Source organism: Nelusetta ayraudi, unplaced genomic scaffold (genome assembly GCF_046127955.1).
Source record: "Nelusetta ayraudi isolate G7.1 ecotype Tasmania unplaced genomic scaffold, CSIRO-AGI_Nayr_v1 ptg000135l, whole genome shotgun sequence".
Classification (NCBI taxonomy): Eukaryota; Metazoa; Chordata; class Actinopteri; order Tetraodontiformes; family Monacanthidae; genus Nelusetta; species Nelusetta ayraudi.
This window is the reverse complement of record NW_027466185.1, coordinates 21671605-21697110: the sequence shown is the minus strand read 5'-3', so window position 1 is coordinate 21697110 and position 25506 is coordinate 21671605. Positions and strand designations below refer to the sequence as shown.

General features: G+C 44.8%; 1 protein-coding gene across 1 annotated transcript; it reads left to right on the top strand.

Moving 5' to 3' along the window:
- Positions 1-2957: 2957 nt before the first annotated feature.
- LOC142877422 (sodium/potassium-transporting ATPase subunit alpha-3) lies at positions 2958-21767 on the top strand. Its single transcript, XM_076012053.1, has 23 exons — positions 2958-2992; positions 9713-9826; positions 10307-10366; positions 10456-10659; positions 11446-11559; positions 11991-12125; positions 12404-12521; positions 12813-12901; positions 13053-13232; positions 14926-15124; positions 15826-16070; positions 16165-16357; positions 16453-16628; positions 17164-17300; positions 17456-17606; positions 17693-17861; positions 18414-18568; positions 18656-18779; positions 19388-19533; positions 19795-19925; positions 20269-20370; positions 20471-20562; positions 21179-21767. Exons 1-23 carry the CDS (start codon positions 2987-2989, stop codon positions 21205-21207), a joined length of 3069 nt encoding a protein of 1022 aa, XP_075868168.1. The 5' UTR covers positions 2958-2986; the 3' UTR covers positions 21208-21767.
- Positions 21768-25506: the final 3739 nt, after the last annotated feature.

Genomic DNA, 25506 nt, shown 5'->3' with positions numbered 1-25506 from the left:
GTGTGTGTGTGTGTGTGTGTGTGTGTGTGTGTGTCAAATGCCAGGATACAGGACTTTTTACAATGATTGTGATGATCTTGGCTAAGCATCGTTTTCGGTGTCTGGTTTTATCTGTCCATGTTCTTTATTTTACTCTTCATACTAAGGACACTGTTGTAATACTGACAGCATGCTGTATGTGGTTTACCTTCCAAAAACTGTTTTTGTTTGTGTTTGCAATCAAACGTAGACCTCTGACTGTTGACCAGACCTCCAGGAATTTGGCACTTGCAGACAGCTGGCCAAAGGTTAGAGCTGAGTCTCCAGACGAACTAGGAAAAGTATTGGCAAGGCAAATGAGTGAGTAAAACCCTTCACCGCATCAGTGAGTACCACAGATATCCCCCGAGTGAAGCACTTAACCCAGCTGCAAAGAGAGTTGCGATTGTATCTGGAAGCCAAACCCAGACCTAAATAACTTTGAAGTGAGCAGCTACATGGTGGTAAAGCTACCTGGGCTTCCCATCCTTAATATCCTATCAGTAATAAATTGCAGTGCCATAATTTGTAATAAGAAAACATTATTCACTTGTTCAAAACTAGGCTTGACTTTAAATGGTGTATAAAGACTGTCCCAGGTGGATGGGAAGTATTTTTTTTCTGATTTATCGTTTCAAAATGGCTCTTTGGAGACGACACAACAGTGATATTTTTTGGGGTTGATGAGCTCTGCTCCAGCACATCCATCTCCTGTTGTTTGGCACGGAAACACTCGGCACAAATAGGAAATCAATCCTGAGGTTCTCTGTGATTAAAAACGAAATGCTGCTCCAATTTTTCTTCAGCACGGTCAGTGACAAAGCACGTTCCCATTTCTTTCCTTTACGGGTTCTTTTCAGGCAATCAATATTCTAAAGGGGATTAAAACACAATCTGCATCAGAAAATGAGTTGCAGGAATACAAAGCTATTGTTCTGCACACTTGTGTTTTTTCTTTCCCTTTACCTTTGCCCAACTTCTGTCCTTTTTCTAAGTTCCTGAATTGTGTTTTGTGACAGAGAAACAATCATGGAGCCACAACCACCTGTTCTGTTGCTATAGAGACCTGCTTATGTTTTTCCCCTCCTCTTTTAACGTTAATCACTGCTGCAAGCTATAGTTATGTATTTTTTTCCCAAAGCAAATCAATAAAAAAAATGTCCATCTTATTTTAGTCTTAATTCTACTCTTTCCTTGTGTCAGTTCTCTCTACAAATGCCTTTTTGAGGGGCATCACCCATGACACACACATTTTTATACTTTAGTCTTTAAAAACATTTTTTGATTGATGGTGTATGTTGGAGAGATGACAGTGGAGAAACCAGGCCACACTTCAATTATAATAGGACGACTATTGAGCCCATCGGTGGCTGCCTCCAGGCTGTGGCACAGAAACGGGCATCAATCTAGACGGGCCTGCACACAAGCCCACAGGCACTCAGACTAATATTTGCAACACAAACACAAGTGTTTAAAAGGACCAGATATTGTCACACACTTTATCAACACTTTATGTCTCATTTGATTTTCATCAAGCGCTGCTCGACGGTGACGTGCTGTCCCTTTAAGCGTTGATCACCTCAGTCATCATAGGTGCCAGAGTGGATTTGCCTTGCTGTGTTTGTCCAAGGCAGCTGCGCATTATTCATAGCTTGGTGCACTCAGCCTCCGAGGCTCTAAAAACAGCAGCATAATTAACGAATTATGCTCGACAGGTGATGCGTCCGAGAGCAATGACATCATGGTCATGAACTGTGTTGAGGTTTTTTTCTCCATGTTACTGCTTTTGGGTTATACTTTTTGCACAACACAAACAGATCTCCAGTTCAAACTTGAACACATTGTGAGCCATCCTTACATAGTACAATATGAGCAATGGCATTTGTGTCTCATTTTTCCATTCTTCCCATTTTCTTTCAATTCTCATTAAATAGTTATCTTATTGGTTCGTCAGACTTCTAAACAACAACAGCAAATAAACTTTCATCTATCAAGTGTAAAAAAAAAAAAAAAAAAAAGTGGTACAATCACAAATACATTCTCTAAAGCGGCACTAAAGCAATGGCTGACTTTCAAACATATCAGCACATAAAACATAATTTTAATGATATTTTTAAATGGGAAAGTGGATGTTGTGTCCAAAAAAAAAACATACTAATACTTATCTTTGCACATTTTTAGAGGTTGTACGGTAATTCAGGACCTTGTACGGCGTATACCTACGTATCACGTAGACTACAACGTTGAATATGTTATAGCGCGGGGGGGGGGGAACAAAGTTTCACCAGCAAGATAAGATGGGAATAACAATATTTTTGACTCAATATTTGACTGATTTTCTAGGTTCTAAAATCCTGAAAAACACAGTATTCCTGTTGGGAAAAAAATGCGAAGAAAAACACTTTTCTTTTTCCTCACTCGCGTCTGGGGTTTGTTTTCTTTCGCGGAGATACCCGGGGAATCCTGAGTGCTGCGGCAGCCTGAGCACCGTCGCGGAGGGAGACGGCATCCTTGTGTGTGTGTGGAGAAGGCTGCTCGCCGGATCTCCTTTCCACCGGCATTACTTGCGCCCAAGAGGGAGAAGGTTGGTGAACGTTCACCAACAGCCGCACATTAATTTCACATTTCGTGTCTTCGGAAAAATAAGCCCTTGAGGTTCCTGACTTGACAACTCAACCGCATCCCCGTAACTTTGCTTTTGTTGTAGAATGTATTTCTTTACGGTGTTTCAGAGTGAATCAAATATCCATATTTTCGGGGGGGCGTGGGAGGGGGTGGGGAGGGGGGCTGTACTGTGAGCTAAATTTCTTCATTGGAGCGAAAGCTGTCAACTGAGGGTCGACATTTTTCTTTCTGTTTCCAGCGGAGGACCCATTTTCAGTTGCCGACTCAAAGCGACCACTACAGACTAATACGCGGGTTCGGCAGCGTTTCATCATCCGAGGAGACCGGATTTGACTGCGCCAAAATGGGGGTAAGAGTTTCTATTCTTTTACGCAGATATATATATATATTGGTATATATGTATCGCTTCTCCTCTGATATCGCCGACCCGTCTGGTTCTAATAACAGTTCTAAAAAGACAAATGGCTTGGGGGGGGGGGGGGGGGGGGGAATAGAGAGAGAAAAGGTGTGTGGGGGGGTTTAGTTCACGTGAAGATGGAGGTTCAGGTGTGATGCCGAGAAATGACAGAGAAAGACGAGCCGGTGTTAACGGGTTGTGGTCGCCTGTTTACACCGCCTTGTTGCGCTTCTCTGTCAAACGGCGGTAAAACTACACCTGACAAGCCGGCCGCACTCAGTTTGAAGGCATTCCCATAGAAAAAAAAAGGGGGGGGGGGGACTGAAACGCTTCACTTCAGCGTCTGGTTTCATTTATTTATTTATTTTCTTTTTTTTTTCTTTTTTTTTTTTTTGGGGGGGGGGGCGATATATGAGTGATGTCAATGAACAGATGGCGCACAGACAGGCACCGTTCGAGCCGGTGCTTCACCGCTCCACCAGCAGCAGCACCACCCACCAGCAGCAGCACCACCCACCTGCTGGTGGAGTAGTGAGAGAATTCCCCCATCGGCGGATTACAAATCACTGATGTGTATCGATGGAGGCGAAAGGCTCTTTGAGTCGTCTAGAGAAACATATTGTAAATTCCCCCATCGCAAAGCGGCGCTAAAGAAAAAAGAAAAAAAAAAAAACGTGCTGCTTTGCGAGCAGTTTCCCAGCCCGAAAAATAAATAAATAAATAAATACAAATCAGACGAGATTATACCCAGGAAACATCTGGCGACGTTGCGGCGGACACACCGTGGGCAATCGAGGGAATTCACAGCCGACAAATGGAACGATTAGTCAGGCTGCATGATGACACAGACCTCCTCGAGGATGAGAGCGTGTGCCTTTTATTCACGGAAATGCAACAGTGCGAGCAAATGCACAATGGCTGTGAGAGAAGATGTCCTCTCCAGGTGTGTCACCAAATCAAGACCGCAAAATGTTGTAAAACTGGGTGGGTGTTTTGCAGTTTTTCGCCATCAAATTGTGATTGCTTGAAATGGATTCATTTGAAATTTGCCTCTGAATACCAGAGTGAGAGGAGCAAACCCCAGAGCAACAAAGGATGGGGACTGAAAATTGACTTCTTTTTTTTTTTTTTTTTTTTTACACACCCCCCCGCCCCCTCTCCCAATTTAATTTCACTCTCCTCTCATGCGCTTTTATTTGGAGATTACATAATGCAGTGCTGCGTCGCGTTTCACTCTGTCAAGCTGTGCAAGGATGCAAAGGCAGCTCAAGTCGAGGTATGAAATGGGCACAGACAAGTGCGTCAAAATGGTTCCTCAGTCTTGGTCAAACCCCCCCCCCCCCTCCGTTCCCTTAAAAATGTCTCCAGCCGGTGGCCCAAAGGAACCAGAACCGCACAGGGGCAGGACTATCGAACACCTCCGCCAGCTCATTTCACCCAGCGTCCTCACAGAAACTCTCTCATTTGTCAGGTCACGAAGGACACCCTGTCCCCGGACCCTAAATTTAGTCTCAATGATGTCATCCCTCCTGAAAAAATAATCACCTTTCATCCCCTGCAAGTGAAAGTGCGGCTTTATCCGGTGTCTAAACTCAGCACCGAGGCGCAACACTCAGTAAATGTTTGCCCAAAACCTTCTAGCAAGTTATATTTTAACTTTTCAATGATGGTCATCAGGCTGTGGAGCATAGCTGCGCTGTGAAGATCACATTGTCTCTCGTCAGCTGCGTCTCCATAACCCCTAGAATTGCGCAAAACCAAAATATCGCAATAAAAAAAAAAAACGAATAATGGAAACACCTACACTCTCAAATATCACTAAAAGATTTTGATGCTCTCATGAGGTGCTTTTTCAGACGCATCCATATAGAGCTATATCGCCAAAGTGTCGCGGAAACGCTTATTTCGCATTTATGCGTCATCGGACGTGACGTACGGGGTCACCTGACCAGTTCACGTCAAGTAAAAACGGCGCGTTATGTTTGGAACGCGGAGAGGAGACAGAATATTTTTTTACAAGTCATCAAAGAGAAAAATATAACAACCATTCTTGACGGCAAACAAACAAACCCAAACGGGATTCTCGTTAAATCTCATGGGACGAGATTTAACGAGAATTACGGCTCATGCGCTTGGCACCATTCAATGGAAGCACCTGCACATCGCAGTTGTGCCTGACCTACTGTAAATTTTAGAGCTGTCTCTTTTATCTTGGGAAAAAAAACTGCAATGGAAAACGCAGCTATTGTGTCAAACTCTGTCAGAGGTTCATCCTTTGCTCCACATCTTTTGATAGGGATGTAAAAGTACTCCATGTGAGTTGTGGAAATGGTGCCGGCCTGTCATGGTTTGTTACGTCCACTACAGACTGCCTGAGGGGGGGGGGGAGTCGTGCACAAGCCTCACTCAGGAAGAAGCCGAGTTGCGTGTGTGTGTGTGTGTGTGTGCATTTCCACGGCATATAGACCGCGCGTAAAAGCTGTGCCGTTTGAATGGATATTGGAGCAAAGTGGATGATGGTGAAGAGGGACGAGGCCTGAGCAGGATTATGTTGACTAGGCAACCGGGACCACTTGATGTGACGGATCAATTGTTCCACTGCTGGCGAGGTAACAGGTGGAAGAGAGGCAGGAAGGGATGGGAAAGGATGCGTGTGAGTCACCTTGAGTAGCAAGAACACCTGCAAGGATGGAGGAACACACATTCAATTCTCATGACTGTTGACCGTTGCAGTTTCTCACTCAAGCCATCAAAACCACATATGGGCACACACGGAATTATGTGGGAAACAATAAAAGAGTAAAATAACTCAAACACGTTTTGTGTTTGAATTCTGCAAAATAGCCACCTTTCATAAAAAGCATATTTAGAGTTATGAAACACTTTCTATGCTGCATAATTACATTTATCTTGTTCATATGTTTGATGTCTTCACTATCTATCCCTGCAGTGTAGAAAGTTGTAAAGATAAAAAAAATTTATGAGGTTTGTCCAAACTTTTGCATGAAGATCAAATAGTTTTTGCCATTTATTTTTTCAATGGAAAACTACTGAGGGAAAGTACTCCTCATCAATTTATAAGCACTTCGAGTGAGTACATCCACATATAGTCATGCATCTCTGTTACATAATCGTTCTAGTCATCCAGAAATCAATATTTCATTAGCACTAACTCTTTGTGCGTGTGTGTGTGTGTGTGTGTGTGTGTGTGTGTGTGTGTGTGTGTGTGTGTGTGTCAGATAGTGTGGATCTGTACTCTCGTAAATAGCTGAAAATGGACAGTCAATGCTATTGATTGTGTATTCCCGTTCCCTTTTGTGCACATTTAAAGCCACGTTGACATCACTTCCTGTTGGTGGTGTGACAGTCATTGTTTTTAATGAAAATACCGGTACGCAACCCTCAGCCTTTGCCGCCGCCTCAACCGCTAAACAATCTGTCTTTTTGCAGCCTGTGCTTAAGTGAACTGTCAAAAGTGTTTTTGTTTCAGGTCAGAAGGCACTGTGGTTAGCCATTAAAAATACATTCTAAATAATATGGCAGGTGGGTTTGCAGATGTTTCAGTAGTATATCACACATGACCCATCACCTGCAGGGACTTTTATCTACAAAGGAAGTGTTTCCTATTTTTTAACCCCCTGAAAATAGATGTCAATCTGAATCTGCATATCTACATATCTATCTATATCTACATATATTACTATATTAGACATTCATTACACATATATTACACATTCCACGTGTACCTCTGACGAGCATGAAAACTGACAGAATCCATTTGAAATTGATGCAAGTTGGGATTCAACAGGCATTTTTTGAGGCCTGTTGCAATGGGAGTTCACATGCACACACACACACACACACACACACACACACACACGCGCACGCACACACAGCAGAGTAGATGAGTGCTGTAGAGGAGAGAGAAACAGATGGGCGACCCAGAGGGAGGAGAATGTAAACAAAGTGGGAGGGGTGTCTGGGGGATGGATCCTTCGCTCATGTGCATCAGTCTGTGTGTGTGTGTGTGTGTGTGTGGGTGTGGGTGTGTGTGTGTGTTTCTAGGTCGGCTGATGCACTGTATGATAATCTATTTTTTATGTCTGGTCACGATCCACTGGTCACACCCACTGTGTTACTACACTTACCCTGTTTGTAACCAACAAAACCTGCTACAAAATTGCAGCCTTATGGTCACAAAAGTGTGTGTTTCCCTTTAAATTATGATTATCATTAAAACCAAATTTAAATTATGTAAATGAATGGAAAAAAATCTTGATGCTAGATACTAATCTTCATAATTATGCCATTATTTTCCATGACAGCTAAATGATAGGCTTCTGATGAAAATGTTGTTTAAATGCCAGAGTGCTCGTTGATGCGATGATACAATCTAGTTCTTGATTTTCTCTTTGAAGCTTTATTATTCTATCTCAGTTTAAAAGCCCTCCTTTCCCCACTGTCATTCATTCCTGTTTGAGAGGCGATTTCAAGATCAAAACCTGCTTATGCAGCCTTCTTCAGATACAAAACACCAGCAGAAAGACCCGACTGCAAATATGCTGCTCGGCACTGAACACCTGGATGCTGAAGAAGCCTCCCGGGCTTTTACAATCCTTAAGTAAACAGTGAGCAGGCTGTATGTACTCAAGCAACTGTGGCAATTTATTCAGAAAATGTCTTTAGTGTAATTTGCCCAATAATGAAAGACAGTGCAGTGTTTTGTGTATTTAATTTTTTATTTGATCCAAATGTCAAACAAATTCATTTTGAATGCAGTAATAAATAAATAAAAAAATAAGGTCGACCATGAAAAGACCTCCAGCAGAGATTTAGATGACATTGTGTCTGAGATGCCTGCCTAATACCTATGCAATGTGCATACAAGCCAAGGGAAGAGACCACAGCTGGATGTGATATAGTCTATATGCATAAAAGTCTCCATGTCTTGCATGATTCATAATTCAGTTTTACATTATTCAGTCGCGTGATATATTGCCAAAGATGGACTTTGTGTTTTTGTCGTATACCATATGGGGATAAATATTGCCCTGACCGGATCAATATCCCATATCCCCCTCTGTTGCCCTGTTGCACACCAGTGAATGACTGAGGACTAATGAGCCCGTAGGAGTGAAAAGATGGCACAGACATAAAGAGAGAGAGGGAGCGATGGCAATCGACCAGGGATTACTTTTGTTCACTGGGTTAATCTGTCGCTGTAGTAAACAGGCATAATCTGACAGCCGGCTGGATACAACTGCCCAAGTAACACTTCACCCCCTGACAGATGGGGGCATGCACATACGCTCACTCACACACACACACACACACACACACACAACAGAATTATGCATTCCAGCAGGAAATGATCATGCACGTTTGTGAAGATGGAGACTTCACTCCAAATCTTTCCTTCAAGTCATTTCAAAGCCTCTGAGCTGAGACTCAGCCACGTGGGATCGTTGCCAAAATGTGCCAGCTATCCCCCCCTCCCCCCTCATAGTGCAAAAGATCACAGGGATTATGAATCTTAATTTGTCACCTCACTTTTGTATAAGTAGACGTGTCAGGTGAGCAAATACCAAGTTGAAACTCATTCATGTTAACACAGTACATTTAAGACAGACACACTTTAGCAGTTTATATTTAGATGCAAAGTATTTTTAGCGTCATTATTTTACAGTCAGAGTGAATCTGCTCACTTTACGTATATCTGTTGCAAGTGTCAAGATTCTTATTCACTTGCTGCCATTTCGACTGAAGAGCCTGCCTTTCATTCGAAAATCAAAGGGCCGTGCGGTTGTCTAACATTTTGAAGTGCTGGACTTGAACGCCTCAAGATGTTTGTCCTGAATGGTGCATGCTGGGTAATATGACGGTTCATGAAAAAAAACATAAAACCTGACAAAAGGCTTGCGCACTGACACAACTGGACGGAAATGCATGACAGACATTGCAAGCACTTCTGGGGCAAAATACGTTTCCTTCATCTTAACAGCACCTCAAAGAATAAACATAAGCAGGAAAGGATACTTTCAAATGATATTTCAAGTCATTTGTCATATGTGTAGACACCCATTTACTCTGACAGTATGAAAAGCAATATTTATATTAATGTTGCTGCTTCCCTGCTGTCCTGTAGGGTCTTTAAAGTGATGTATGTATTAGACAAAGGTTGGGGGGGGGCGGGGGGGGAACACATCAACAGCCGTGGCGTATCTTTACAGGTTAGATTTATTTGTTGTCTGTGTTATTATTTTCTTTGGACTTTTTTTTTTTGTTCTATTTCGTGTTTGACTCAAAAGAAAAGATTCCAGTCTTGCTATTCAGACTGAGTCTAAAATGCTTCTAAATCAGGCATGGGCAAACTTTTTGACTGGTGGGCCCCAATGGGTTCTAAAACTAGACAGAGGGGCCGGAGCAGCAGTAGATGGATGCAGTGTTTTGGTGACTTTGGTGACTATGAATACATCATGGGATATGTAGAAAACGTGCTTTAATGTCAATTGAAAAAGAACAAAAGCATGACAACAAAATCCCTGTCTGTGAAGCCCCACAGTATTTAGTTCTTTCTTGAAATGTCTCTGAAAAAATGGATGAAATGGATCCATTTTGACGGCGCTCAACGGAACTCATTTATTGTTTTATTATTTGTACTTTTTTTCCCAGTACGGACGGTCAGATAGCTACCGTGTGGCCACCACGCAGGACAAGGATGAGAAGGAGTCACCCAAGAAGAAGGGTGGGAAGGACCTAGACGACCTCAAGAAGGAAGTTCCCATTGTGAGTACGCTGGGGTTTCTTTTTTTTAGCTTTGATTTTAATGTTGTTGCTCATGTCTTTCATTGAAGCTTATCATCCAGTGGAAGAAGCCAAATTCTGATCGTGAGTCACTGACACCAAATGTCAAAGCCCCACTCCAGCAAAGAGCTGTGCGTTTGTGATCCAATCAGAGACCTGGTGTAATTATAGTAGCTGCTGCTCCGTAGTGATACGCTGGGCTTTGAAGTTGTCATGCCAAGCCAACCCTAACCTCTCTGTCGGGAGAGAGGAACTGGACTCTTGGATTTTTCATCAGCATACATTAAAATTCAGATTTTTTTTTTTTCTCTGAAAACTCTATTTTCGATTTCAATTTCAAAATAAATTCTCAAATTTTTAGCCTTTTTGTATGTTTTTGACCATTTTGTTGCAACATTTGAAGCCATGAAAGAAATCGATAAACCTCCTGCATTTGTTTTCTGATCATTTTTTCCCCTACAGACGGAACATAAAATGTCTGTGGAGGAGGTTTGCCGGAAATACAGCACCGACATTGTCCAAGTAAGTCACTCACTTACCATCAGGTTTTCGTATTATTTATTGCACTCATCACTCACCTTCCAGCCCTCCACTCTTTCTCTCTCCCGCAGGGTCTGACCAACGCCAAGGCGGCGGAGTACCTGGCCCGGGACGGCCCCAACGCCCTCACTCCGCCCCCCACCACTCCGGAGTGGGTCAAGTTCTGCCGCCAGCTCTTCGGCGGCTTCTCCATCCTCCTGTGGATCGGCGCCATCCTCTGCTTCCTGGCCTACGCCATCCAGGCCGCCACAGAGGACGAGCCCGCCGGGGACAATGTGAGTGAAGGATGAGTCTCGACCGAGTCTTGATCCAAAATCCAGAGACCGTCCAGTCCGAGACCGAGTAAAAATACCTCTGAGATGAGACCCTGGAGACCAAGACCAATCTCGAGTATGACTACAACACTAGTGTCCCATCCCAAACCGCCGGGCTGGTTGTAGCTCAGCGCGAGGGATCAGTGGCCAGCACAGCTGAGTCACTGCTCCTCAGGCGCGCGGCTGTCAGCGATGAAGCGTGTGTCAGCGGTTTGTGTTGTGCGACACACGCCGGCGGACTCGTCGCTAATTCGACAGAGGCCTTCCTGTTAACATCCACTTTGAGGCCTGCTAACTGGGAGCGCTTGACTACTGGCAGAGTCAGAAGAGGATGGGGGGGGGGGCTTCACGGGTCAGCAGCGTTTGATGGCGGGTCAGAGCACGGCGCAGAGCTGAACAGAGACAAATGGCAGATGACACAAACAGTGTGAGTGGACAAAACGCTGGAGTCGAGCCGCGGGGGAGGAGCTGGGGTGAGGCAACGGGTGCAACAGAAGCACCTTGGTCAGTGTTAGTGACCAAGAAATAAAATGACATTTACATCAGACCTCCAAAAAACAACCTCACCGCTCAAAGGAAGTCCAAACTGGACCATGTGCTCCCGTCACCTGCAAGTTTCAAATATTTAAACAAGAGACTGGAGACTGTTTGTAGTATTTCTGAGACTGAACCGACGAACAGACACCTCCAGTTCTGAAACTAACTTCCTCCCTAAATCTTTTCTCATTCCCGTCTCTCTCCCTGCAGCTGTATCTGGGCATTGTGCTGTCAGCCGTCGTCATCATCACCGGCTGCTTCTCCTACTTTCAGGAAGCAAAGAGCTCCAAGATCATGGAGTCCTTCAAGAACATGGTCCCTCAGGTGCTGGAAACTGTCATTTGTTGGCTTATTTTTTTGTGTGTGTGTGTGTTCTCCAGAGTGCGTTTTTTTTTTTATTTACTTTATTAGAACTGAAACATACGGATTTTTAGACTAAAGTTAATTTTGAATTTACTTTTTTTGCTATTGGGAAGTGTCAGCAGAGGAGAAAATACAACAGAAGGCAAAGGTCGGCAACAGTTTGAGATGAAAAATAACATTGTTCCTAGAAAAAAAAGTTGCCAGACTGCAGGAAAACAAACTCTGCAAAGTGTGATTTCCTCGTCTTTATTTCAGTATTGAGTCCAATTGTATAATTCAATGTTAATTTATGATACCTGATTATGACCGCTATCTCTACCCTCACTGCAATTACCAGGGATGTTGTCGCCTCCGTGTTTCTCACGCTCACATTCTTTCTCTCCGTCCGCCAGCAAGCCCTGGTGATCCGTGAAGGAGAGAAGATGCAAATCAACGCTGAGCAGGTGGTGGCAGGAGACCTGGTGGAGGTGAAGGGAGGAGACAGGATTCCTGCCGACCTCCGCGTCATCTCCTCTCATGGCTGCAAGGTTGTCGCCGCAAACGCATTGCACCAATTAAATAGAGCAGAAACCGCACTCCGCTGTGTCCAAGGTTTTCTCATGGTCGCAGTGATCAGTAGCGGCCTCGGTGAAATGTGACACAACCAGAGCACTGCGCAGCAAATTAAACTTTGTCGAGCGCCATGTCAAACTTTTAATAGGTCATTGTTAAAAGTAGCTCAGACAGTGTTTGACCCTGTACCTGTTGAAGTAGGTGGCTCGCCAGTGAGTAACTGTTCCGAACGTTTCCCCTGTGCTCCGTGCAGGTGGACAACTCTTCCCTCACCGGTGAATCAGAGCCCCAGACGAGGTCACCTGACTGCACCCATGACAACCCCCTGGAGACCCGCAACATCACCTTCTTCTCCACCAACTGCGTTGAGGGTGAGACTAAGCTATTCTGCTCAACGCTTACTTTTTTTTTTCCCCGCCAGCCTCTCGTGTGGTCAAAGGTCAGAAATGCAGCTGAAAACATCGGGTGACATCAGACCCATTTAACCTTTAACCTTCTCGCACTTTCTTTTCTATCACTTGTGTCATTAGTCCAGAACTCTTGCAACGGCAAAAAGGAATTATTAATATGTGGCGCCCCCACGTGGCTATACATTGCATTGCATCACTCTTGCTGTTTTTCCTGAATAATTTTCTTGAGCGCTCGCTCCACTCTGCTCTCAGGAACGGCCAGAGGCATCGTGGTGTGCACCGGTGACCGCACAGTGATGGGCCGCATCGCCACCCTCACCTCAGGCCTGGAGACTGGCAAGGTACCGCTGTCATCCACACCTTTCAGCGCCATGCGCAGTGGGACTGTTGTGTGTCACAGAAGCCACGTATCTGAGATTTATGCACCGTAAAAGTGATCTTCTTCTTCTTCTTCTTCTTCTTCTTCTTCTTCTTCTTCTTCTTCTTCCTCAGACGCCCATCGCCAAGGAGATCGAGCACTTCATCCACATCATCACGGGCGTGGCCGTCTTCCTGGGCGTGACCTTCTTCATCCTGTCAATCATCCTGGGATACAGCTGGCTGGAGGCAGTCATCTTCCTCATCGGCATCATTGTTGCCAACGTGCCGGAAGGACTGCTGGCCACCGTCACTGTAAGTCGGCCTGCAGGCGAATGTTGTGTCTGAGTGTGTGTGTGTGTGTGTGTGTGTGTTTTTAGCACTGGGTGATTAACTCACAGTCACCGACATGGATGAATTCTAAGAACTGGATACCGGACTGGCAATATAACGGCGTGCCAATTTTTCCCAGTGGCCACTCGAGGTACTGCAGCAAAAAAAATCCCATGTGCCCAAAAAGCATTTTTCCTATAGACCACAATACAAAAATAAACACCTTTAAAACGGCTGACAGAAAGACTGTGACCTGAAATGCGATTCATATCAAATCTTTTCTATTGCAGATTTTTCAGTTATGGTTTTTTAGTCATTCAAAAAAAAAACGATAAAGGCCAGAAAATCAGCAGGAAGAGTTTATTCCCAGCGTGACGTCACACCATCGCACCTGCTGCTGTGTCTCAGCTCGTTCTGATTGGCTACGTCCTGACGTGTCTGTAAGTGACGTTCTCCAGGATCGTTCTGATTGGCCAAATAGATCATGGGAGTTTCAGAGGCATGGGCCCACTAATGCGGAAGTCAAAAAAGTTTTTGGGCTTCTACGCCGTGTGAGAAACTCCATTGAAATGAATGGGCCGCCATCTTGGACTCTGGGTGGGGGGGGGGGGGGGGGTGCCTGGTCGCCGATGGTGTGAGTACACTGAGGTTTTCTAGCCAGCAGCTTAAAAACAATTAAGTGTTGTATACATAAATGTTCCTTCATGCCCAACATTCCATTGTACTGAACAATCCTAACTCTAAACTCCACCAGTCAGATTCCTGGAGCAGCTTGTTGTCGTTTCATCAGTACTTGATTGTGTGTTTGTGTGTGTGTGTGTGTGTGTGTGTGTGTGTGTGTGTGTGTGTGTGTGTGTGTGTGTGTGTGTGTGCGTGTAGTGTGTGTAGTGTGTGTACAGTGTTTTTCCGCTGATGACGTCCCTGTCCTGTGTGACCGTGTCGCAGCCTCTTGTGGTATCTCAGCGTGCTGTTGCCTTCGTGTGTCTTGTGTGCATCGCTGTGAGCGTGTTTGTATCTCCTCGTCCGCGTTCTTGTATCTCACCGTCTCTCTCTTTTCTCTCCCAAGGCGAATCTCATACGTGTTTGTGTGTCTTCTCTCGCAGCGTCATCCATGCGTGTGGACGTATGTCACGTGTCTCTCTCTCTTTTCCAGGCCAGTCGTGGCTTCGTCTGCAATGACGACGACTAGCCAATGTAATGATATTCAGCTAAAGACTGAATTTGGCCTCCTCTGCTCGGCCCCGCCTTTGCTAGTTCTGTTTGGCGCCCGGCGTATTTGGCATGACAACACAATGCACTGCTGGTCTGCTTCACTGCTTCATTCATTCATTCATTCATTCATTCATCCATTCATGCCTCGTGTTCTCTCTTTATTGCCCTTTGCACCATTTGTATTCTCGAAGCAGTTTTAATTTTAGTGCATTTTGCCAGATAATAGCTTTTAAGTTGGCAGGGTAAACTTCGCCCGGTCGCTCCTGGGAAAACATTTGGTCACTGTCTAAAGTTGATGGAGCGCCTGGTGATGTTTCCCAGCGCTGTTTTTCAAACATATCCAATATGAATTATTGTTTGGTATTTTTCTTCCCTCCCCGTTGACGATGTATCTGTTGCCAACAACTCCTTTCTCCCATCCCTCTCCTCTTCCGTCCCGGTTTTCTTTGTCTTTGCCTCTCAGGTGTGCCTCACCCTGACCGCCAAGCGAATGGCTCGCAAAAACTGCCTGGTGAAAAACCTGGAGGCCGTGGAAACGCTGGGCTCCACCTCCACCATCTGCTCCGACAAGACGGGCACCCTGACCCAGAACAGGATGACCGTGGCCCACATGTGGTTTGACAACACCATCCACGAGGCTGACACCACCGAAGACCAGTCCGGTGAGAGTTTGTTTTCGGCAGCAGTTGAGCCTCTTCAGCCTTTTTTTTTTTTTTTTAATTCAACTGTTTTGATGAGATTGCCTTTACTAAATTTACTACTATACTTTATGTTATATATTTTATTTTTCTATTTACAATTTATTAATTTGCACTATGAATATATATGTACACTACCAGTCAAAAGTTTGGACACACCCTCTGAACTGAATGTCTTTTCTTTCATTCCCATGACTATTGACATTGCAGTTTCTCACTCAAGGCATCAAAACTATGTATGAACACACATGGAATTATGGAGGAAACAATCAAAGTATAAAATTCAAACACCTTTTATTTTGAAATTCTCCAAAATAGCCACCTTTCATAAAATGCATATTTCGTGTTATTTAACGTGTTTTTCTTTGCTGCGTAATTACATATATCTTGCTGATATATTTAATGTCATCAGTATCTATCTGCAGTGTAGAAAGTTGGAAACATGAAAAAAAAAAATGGTGAGTCCAAACTTTTGACTGGTAGTGTATATATACACATATATAAATATATAATGTGTAAATATTGTGCATTGTATTTAATTCACTTCAAGCGCTTCTGGTTGGATGCTGACTGCATTTCGTTGCTCTGTACTTGTGACAGGTGCAATGACAACACAGTTGAATGTAATCTAATCTAATCTGAATTCGAACCTGTTCACTTTCTAGGCACCTCATTTGACAAGAGCTCCACCACATGGGTGTCTTTGGCGCGCATCGCTGCTCTCTGCAACCGTGCCGTGTTCAAGGCCGGCCAGGAATCTCTGCCCATCCTCAAACGCGAGGTGGCCGGCGACGCCTCAGAGTCGGCCCTGCTCAAGTGCATCGAGCTGTCCTGCGGCTCCGTCAAGGCCATGAGGGACAAGAACAAGAAGGTGGCCGAGATCCCGTTCAACTCCACCAACAAATACCAGGTTTGTCTTCCTCACTGACTCTGTCATGCGTGCTCCTGATCAAAAAAAAAAAAGAAAAAAAATGTTCCTCACGCTGAGATATTTCCCCCAACAGCTCTCAATTCACGAGAGCGAAGACGAGAACGAGAACCGCTACCTGCTGGTGATGAAGGGAGCCCCAGAGAGGATCCTGGACCGCTGCTCCACCATCATGGTGCAGGGCAAGGAGCAGCCAATGGATGAGGAGATGAAAGAGGCCTTTCAAAATGCCTACCTGGAACTGGGCGGTCTGGGAGAGAGAGTTCTGGGTAAGCCCAACGGAAGCTGCGTATTGCACAAATCTTAAGTGGTTTTGCAAATCCTAGTGTGATTTATTCACCCTCTGTGTCCCTCGTCGCTCCAGGTTTCTGCCACCTGTTCCTGCCAGAGGACAAATATCCCAAAGGTTTCGCCTTTGACACAGATGACGTCAACTTTCAGACGGACAACCTCTGCTTCGTGGGTCTCATGTCCATGATCGACCCTCCCCGTGCGGCCGTGCCCGACGCTGTGGGCAAATGTCGCTCCGCTGGCATCAAGGTGGGCGCCGTTCAAAGCTGCCATTCGAAGAGCTAAAAGTGCAACGCACTCTTCATTTTAAGATCGAGGCGGGAAGTAATTCACCTTCTGAAAAAATGATTGTAACATCGGAATGTTGTGATTTCTTGTTTTACCTTTCTTCTCTCATCTCTTCATCAATTTAAATCCGAAGAACAGTCATTAATAGCTGTTAACAGCATTTTATTGTTTTATTCTGGTTGGAGTTCACCTGATTGAGGCGTTTAAGGAGCATTACCTTTGCCTTAAAAACTAAGAAGACATTGAAATGTAAAGAATCTAAAACTTTTGATGCGTATGCTGCCAGCTGGAAATTTAAGAGGTTCTTTGACTGACTTATTTATCATTGGAACTTAACATAAACTGAACATAACATGAACATAAACTGCAGTGGTTCAGCGTTTTTCAGACTTAGTTAAATTTAAGATTTTGGTGATTTCCTCCCCATTTATATCTTATTTTATTTTGTAATGTTCAGTTTTTCTTCCTCCTTGACCGCTTCATCATCTTCGTCCAGGTGATCATGGTGACGGGTGACCACCCGATCACAGCCAAGGCCATCGCCAAGGGTGTTGGCATCATCTCCGAGGGTAACGAGACGGTGGAAGACATCGCTGCTCGACTCAACATCCCCGTCAGTCAGGTCAACCCAAGGTCAGAAACAACACTGAAATCAGATCAAATACAATAGTCCGACTTTGTTACAGTACAGGGATTCTGCAATATTTCAACTCTTGGTTTGTAGTTCCTCTAGAGGGAATTTCAATGTATTCAGAAGTCTGAAACAATTGGCTGTCTGCCATCTTCAGAGACGCCAAGGCCTGTGTGATCCACGGCACGGATCTGAAAGACCTCAGTCAGGACCAGATGGACGACATTTTAAGGAACCACACCGAGATTGTGTTCGCCAGGACGTCCCCGCAGCAGAAACTCATCATCGTTGAAGGCTGCCAGAGACAGGTACGCCTACGGTGGCGTACGTGCACACACACAGGTTGTGCATCCTGAACGCGTCTTTGAAAAAAGAACTTGTCATGTTACACCAGGGTGCCATCGTGGCAGTGACGGGTGACGGCGTGAACGACTCTCCCGCCTTAAAGAAGGCTGACATCGGAGTTGCCATGGGAATCTCGGGCTCAGACGTGTCCAAACAAGCTGCGGACATGATCCTGCTGGACGACAACTTTGCCTCCATTGTCACCGGAGTGGAAGAAGGTAAGGAGAGAAGGAGAGAAATGGATGTGTGTTCACATGTGGAAATGAATTCTCCATGTTAAACATGACTGGGGGGCAGGAGGTAGAGCGGGTTGTCCATTGACCGAAAGGTCAGTGGTTCAAATCCTGCTCCATCCCAGTCTGTGGTTGTGTCCTTGGGCAAGACACTTAACCCACTTTGCCTCGTACGTACGAATGTCAGTGGATGTTTGGTGGTGGTCGGGGGGGCTGTTTGGTTCAGATTGGCTGCCACGCTTCCTCCAGTCTGGCCCAGTAGGGCCGCTGTGGCTACACATGGAGCTCACCACCTCCAGTGTGAATGTGGTGTGAATAAATAATGGCTTCAATGCAAAGTGCTTTGAGTGCCTAGAAAAGTGCTGTATAAATCCAATCCATTATTGTGACTCCACATTGTAGATCCTTTTGAACAACTATCACATCTGGAGTTTCTATAGTATTTTAAGAGCGATATTACTGAGACATTTTGGAACTGTCTGATGCTTCTACTTTCACCTGCTCTTTATAATCAGTCCACCGCCTTCGTCCCTGCAGGTCGTCTCATCTTTGACAACCTGAAGAAGTCCATCGCGTACACACTGACCAGCAACATTCCGGAGATCACCCCCTTCCTGTTCTTCATCCTGGTCAACATCCCGCTGCCGCTGGGCACCATCACCATCCTCTGCATCGATCTGGGCACCGACATGGTGAACTAGTCATCAGCGAGATGTTTCTGGAGCTCGTCGTCCATCAAGGCAGCAGAGTCACACCGATTCCGTCTCTGTGTTCATCAGGTGCCAGCGATCTCTCTCGCTTATGAAGCAGCAGAGAGCGACATCATGAAGCGCCAGCCCAGGAACCCGCTGAGGGACAAACTGGTCAATGAGAGACTCATCAGCATCGCCTATGGACAAATTGGTAGGTGCCGCGTTTGCATGTCGGACCTTTGCAGTAAGACAGACATGGGCAAAATGGACTGCAGCCTGTTAAGCTTTTTAACCCGGCCCGCCGAACTTGAAGAAATAATATTAATAGTAAAGTGAGTCATAAAATCTCTGTTTATCACCGATTTTTTTTTTTTTCAGTTTTTTAAGAGTTGTTTCAATAAAGAGCTAAATTCCGTGGGGCTTCAAAGACGGATATTTTGTTGTTATACTTTTGTTCATTTTCAATAAAAATTAAAGCACATGTTTTACATGTTACATATCCCATGATAAAGGTTTTTCTCCTATGAGGTGGGTCACCAGAACACTCCAGCCATCAGCTGGTGGTCCGGCCCCTCTGTCGAATTTTAGTGGCCCGACCAGTCCAAACATTTGCCCACTCCTGCACTAAGAGCTATCACTAAGGAAATGCTTTTTACTCACAACAATCACTACAATACAACTCTCAGATGATGAACAGCACAAAGAGCCAATCAAAGTCTGTTTGCAAGCTAATCTAATAAGCCAGTGGTTCCTATTGTCAAATCTGCTTTCACAAGAGCTGAAAAAGGCCAGAGGCTGATCGCCGGTCTTTGTCTGCAGGTATGATCCAAGCTCTCGGTGGCTTCTTCGCCTATTTCGTCATCATGGCTGAAAATGGATTCCTGCCATCTGTGCTCGTCGGCATCCGGCTCAACTGGGACGACCGCTCCACCAACGACCTGGAGGACAGCTACGGGCAACAATGGGTACGAGGAACCTGACTCCCCTTCACGTTCCACTTTCAATTCAAGCATCACTCATTTGTTTGCCTAACTTGGTTGCTCTGATTTTTTTTTTTTTATGACAACCAAAACAGAACCTTTTAAAACCGGAGAAATGTCCGGTTAACGTTGTCAGTGTAATCACTTCTGGTTGTTCCAGTTACAACGCTTTGTGTGAAGCCATGCGTTCTGTTTCTGTTTCTCCTTCCTCTCCGCCCCCCCCGTCCCCTCCCTGCCCCCGTTCAGACCTACGAGCAGCGTAAGATCGTGGAGTTCACCTGCCACACGGCATTCTTCGTCAGTATCGTGGTGGTGCAGTGGGCCGACGTCATCATCTGCAAAACCAGACGCAACTCTGTGTTCCAGCAGGGCATGAAGTGAGTGAATGCCACCAATCAGATCAGTCAAAGCTTTGGTGAGGGAATGGCGACTCTCTCTTGTTGAAATAAATTGTAGAAAAAAAATCTCCTCCGCGATTAACCCTTCGTGCAGAATGTGTAAAAGTTCCAAAAAGGTGTGAGCGTTGATCGTTCTGGCTGCTTTTGGTGCAGTGCTCTAGAGCTGCCACTAGAGGGCACTATTTTCTCCAGGCAATACATATTCCCTTATCTTCAGCCCCGCATAAGAATCTTGAGACTGCGGGGAAATTAGCTTTTGGGCAACCGAGCCGTATTGTCTCTATGTTCATCTTTTTACTGACCGTCATTTATTTTGTCCCAGGAACAAGATCTTGATCTTCGGCCTGTTTGAGGAGACGGCTCTGGCTGCTTTCCTGTCCTACTGCCCGGGCATGGACGTGGCGCTGCGCATGTACCCGCTCAAGTAAGTAGCATCAAGTCTTTGTATCCTTTCCTCCGTCACTCCAGTAACGATTGCACTGTTTGCGCTGCTCATTAAATGATTTCCATTTTCTGTGACCCAGGCCGAGCTGGTGGTTCTGCGCATTCCCGTACAGTTTCCTCATCTTTGTTTACGATGAGATCCGAAAACTCATCCTTCGCCGAAACCCTGGAGGTAGGACAGCACACGCACGCACGCACACACACACACACACACACACACACACATTCTGTTTCATTTGTAGGGAAGCATCAGGTTTTATTTTGACCTGCTGCCCGTACCAATAATGACAATAATTAATAATACTTTTTATTTATAAAGCACTTTTCATTATAAAATCTCAAAGTGCTAGAGATAAAAACAAAATAAAGAAACAAACAGTGTGAATCAGCACAATTAAAACTTGATCATGACTCAGAACAATCAGAACAATCGCCAGCGTGCTTCTCCTCTCATTTACTTTTGACACTCGAGAGCCTTTCTAAATAAATGACACTGTGAGCTTCATACATTTCTCCCTCTGAGACTGTCTCTGCACTGCGCTGCAGCAGTCCAGTGCATGCATCTCTATCCACAAGCACATTTATTTACACCAGTAGAGAAAATACACAACTAAAATGAACCTCTTCACTTTGAAGATATCGTCATCGGTCAAGTAGCCAATAGCTTGTCGATTTGTATTCTTAGCTCCACGGTAAAACCTAAGGTGCTTCCAACGTCACTTGACTGAACCCTGTGTCTTCTTCCCCCTTTCCTTCTTTTTTTCTCTCGTCTTTTCCTCTCTCCGCAGGCTGGGTGGAAAAAGAGACTTACTATTAATTGTCAACGAATCAGTCACTTCTCACCCCCTCTTTCCCTCAACTCACTCTTTCCCTCCCCGTCTCCCCCTATCTACTCCTCCTCTCCATCCATCCACCACTCCCGCCGTCGGTCCCGTCAACCCGTGTCATAATACAACCACGTTTACTTTCGGTTTTTGACCCCCGTTAAAATAGAGAGGACATGTTAGAAATAAAAATAAAAAACAAACAGACAGCAAGCTGAGGAGCAACAGCAGCGGAGGAGAGACGGGGGAGGGATGTCTTCTTCTTATCTTCCCTGTCCTCTCTTTCTCCGTCTGCCTCGCTTTCTTTTCTATCCCAAAGTCTTAACAGCGCTCGTGCGTGTCGCCGCGCTCCGCTCCCCCCCCTGCGTCACCTTGACTAACAATGACCCAAAAACCGAGAAAAGCAGAAAGCCGACTTCTCCGACACGGACGCCCCCCCCTGACTGCTGATGTCAACGTGAACAAAAAAATCCAGCTCTCGAACCACTGCCATGTCCTACCACTCACCCCGAGCTGCGTTCCTTTTCTCCTCTTCTTTTCTTTCTCTATTGACTCACAGAGGTCGACAGCAGCGTATATTGAATTTCCTGTTTAAAAAAAAAAAAAAAAAAATGTCATTAGCATGTAGTGCTCACTTAGAGGAGTGTATGCGCCGCGGTAGATGTGGGCTTCGACAGTAAAATCACAATAATCTCATTTTCTCGGCCGCATGTAAACTGCGACAAGGAGAGAAGTCCGATTAGACTTCCTAAATTCAAATCAGCGAAACTGCTTTTAATAGCTGTTAACAGCACGCTTCAAATTGTATCGTTTTATTCTGCTCTGACTTCACCCGAATGAGGCATTTCAGGAGCATTAGCTTTGCCTTAAAAACTAAGACGACATTGACATGTAAAGACTCTAAAACTGTTGATGCTTATGCTGCCAGCTGTAAAGTCAGGAGGGCGCTGTGACTTATTTATCTTCGGAACCGAACTTGGAGCGAGCAGCGGCTCCCTCTGCCAGCTAGCCAGATCCACTGCCATTTCCTACCACTCATTCTGAGCAGCTTTCTCCTCCTCTTCTTCTCTTTCTCTATTGACTCACTGCCAGTCTACCACTGCCGCGCCCCCCCCCCCGCAATAAAGAATGATTCCCACCTCACGACCTCGGCAACACTCACACCTTCATCAGGGGTGTTGGTTGATGAAGAGGTTCCTCCTCCGGCGTCTCCCCCTCCCGTCCCTCTTTTCTCTCCCTCACTTTTTTTTCTGCTGTCGTTTTCTAATAGACAACCGAGTGGTTTGTTTCTTTATTAAAAAAAAAAAAAGAAATTGGGAAAATTTTTACTCTTTCTGTTTCACGGAGCGGGTCTGAGGGTTGCCTGTTTTCATTCAGACAAAACAAAAGCACACTGCCTCCCCTCTTCCTTCTTCCTCTCTGCTCTCCCTCTTCCTCCCTTCCGTTCTTCAGTCGTCTGCCATCACCCTCTTCCTCCTCCTCCTCCTCCTCCTCCCCCTCATCAGTTTAACTGTCGCTGATTGTCTTGTCTGTTTGTGAAAGCCGTGGAAAAAAAAAAACTCTCCGTCCTCGTAAACTTCTGTCCACTGAACTCCCACCATCCCGACTCCCTGCCCCAGCCCAACCTAACCTCACTCTGTCAGAAAAATTTACAATCTTTCTGTGTCCTCGGAAAAAGAGATTTCTCTCCAATTTCATTATTTCAAAAAAAAAGTCTGTGAGACAGTGGAATAAGGCGTTGTAACTTGTGAAACAGCAAAAAATGAAATAAAACGAGAAGGATCTCTCTTTTTTCAGCTTGGTGTTGAGTTTGTGTGTGTGTGTGTTTTTTTTTATGAATACACTTAAATACACTTCTTACTTATTTTAAATTTGCTGCATCAAAGGTCCCAGCATTTCTAGCAGTTTTCATTTTTTCCGCTGAGAAAACGTAATAGTAAATCTAGGAATTCTAGGAATATTTTAAGATCTTAATCATGCTTCTGTAGGCGCTCTGTGCTCAGAAGGCATCTGTACCAATTGCACTCTTTAAATACATTAGCATAAAATTGCAGATGACCAACAGAGTCGCAGAAAAACAGTCAGACCCAAACTGACTTCTTGAGGGCAACTCTTCAACGGAACATCTGAAAGAAGAAGTTGTAAAATAAAAACAAAAAATACTGTTACATTCACTTTAGTTTAAAAAAAATTAAATTAAAACTCCAGAAGCATTCTGAGGTGAGTGAAGTGAAACATTACTTTACAATACTTTCAGTATGATCAGAAATGTGGATTTATTTCACCTCCAATATGAATCATAACACAGTACAAATATTTAAACTATAAATTTTAATTATACGCATTACTACACAGTAGTTTGTTCGTTATGAACACTTTTTTACAATAAAATTATTCTGATGTCATGCTTGAACTCACATGTTTTGTTTTTTTTTTTTTTTTTCAGTACGTACTGTTGTGTTGCCAGGTCAGAATAAACTCAAGTCTGAACAGATTTGCGGAAACATGGTATTACCAAAAAATCACTTCCTTATAAGTAAATCTTCCCTTATGATGTAGACATAATTAATATATTCTATCAGCCAGGACGCAGCAGACGTTTGTTTTCAGCAGTAATCTTTGAAGCATTGACATTTGTTCAATTCTTGTTTTTTTAATTAACTTACTGAGATTTGTATCCAGTGTCCAGTATTAAATGATGCTGGGATACACGTGTAAACACACACACACACACACACACACACACACACACACACACACACACACGCTCACTATGAATCCTGTTTTCTTTTTCCAAGCAAAAGATGGGGAGATGCACGATAATGGCACAGCTGTACTTGACCCCTGTTGATGCACACAGGACCAAACACACCTCCCCTGCATGTCGACCACTTACACTCACGCGCGCACCATTCCCAGTGCTCTGGCACATGGCCCCCCTTTCTTTTGCTTCACTGTTCTGTGTGATAGAATATCGATCGCTTTGCCTCGACTCTTCTCGGGGGGGACAAGAGGGGCGCACATGCATGCGTGTGTGTGTGTGTGTGTGTGTGTGTGTGTGTGTGTGTGTGAGTGAGTGCGTGTGTGCGCTCGTCTTCCTGCTCTCACGTGAATCAACCCCGGATGGCCTTCCTTTATTTTTAATAAGGACATTTTGAACAGTCCAAACAAACTTTGTGAAGGTGAGTAGTTATACGAGGCTGTACAAATCTATAGAAGTCGCTGCAACATCCTCACAAAGACAGCAGTATGTGTTTTGGAGAGTCGGGGTGAACGGTCACAGACACGCTCCAAGCTTATTAACCCAGCAACAGCGGGATGGGGTTGGCTCTGGCACATGGTTCACAGGAATGGTCCTAAAGTGCTGTGTGTTTACTGGGGGCGGGGGGGCACCCAGCCCAGTTCAGCTGAGTGCATTAATATCACACTGAAATACTGGGGCAGGACCTATTAAAAAAAAAAAAAAGAAGAAGAAGCTGGACAGGGCCCTGCTGCACCCGCTGAGTTTTAAAATCAACTCCCACTTCAATTTAACACTACACAGGGCAACTGCTGTCCACCGTATAAACAAGATGAATTACTCTCACACTTCCACTAAATGAGACCCAGCCAGAACCGGAGCCTGGTTTCTTTCTTTCTTTTTTCTTAACTGTTTGACACCTTTCTGTTGTCGCTTTTGTGCGGTCATCACAGCCGCTGGCCCAGCCGACATCTCGCTGCAAGTCACGCCCACATCGTGCACCTGTGTCACTGGGGAGCTTCTGCATCTTGAGTTTCACATATATAGTCTTTGGATTTAGCCTCCTTCCACAAGGACGTGTTAGCAGCTTATTGCCCTACTACTACTGTCTCCAAACTCAGCACCCCCCCTGCCCCTTCTTCATTTCCTCCAGTAGAACCTTGAGGCGTGTCCTAGGGGGAATAGGGGATATTAATTCTCCATTGCAGCACCTACAGGCTTGTGTGTGTCAGAAGGTCATGGGTGTACTTGAGATTAGCAACCTACGGATTTAGCTGGAGTCAACAGTGGCAAAGGAGGCTTTTACGTCGCTGTGAGATGGTGGCCTTCCTGAGGTCCCAACCAATGGTTTAGGCCCAGAATACATTAATTAAATGCTAATGGGATATAAACCCAGTAGGACTGTTTTCAAATCCAGGTTTAAGACTCTTATTTTTCTTATGCTTATGATTGAGTGCTTTTATTCATCTTATTAGATTTTATTATCATCTTTTTATTGCTATTCTCCTTTATTACTGCTCTATTTATGCATTTTAAGCTGTCTTATCTGCAC

What these genes read in the sequence shown, in the direction of transcription:
- LOC142877422 (XM_076012053.1), top strand. An exon ending in TCAAGAACATGGTCCCTCAG is followed by an intron (nt 11,560 to 11,990) that starts GTGCTGGAAACT and finishes TCCGTCCGCCAG; the next exon opens with CAAGCCCTGGTGATCCGTGA. An exon ending in TCGATCTGGGCACCGACATG is followed by an intron (nt 18,569 to 18,655) that starts GTGAACTAGTCA and finishes TGTGTTCATCAG; the next exon opens with GTGCCAGCGATCTCTCTCGC.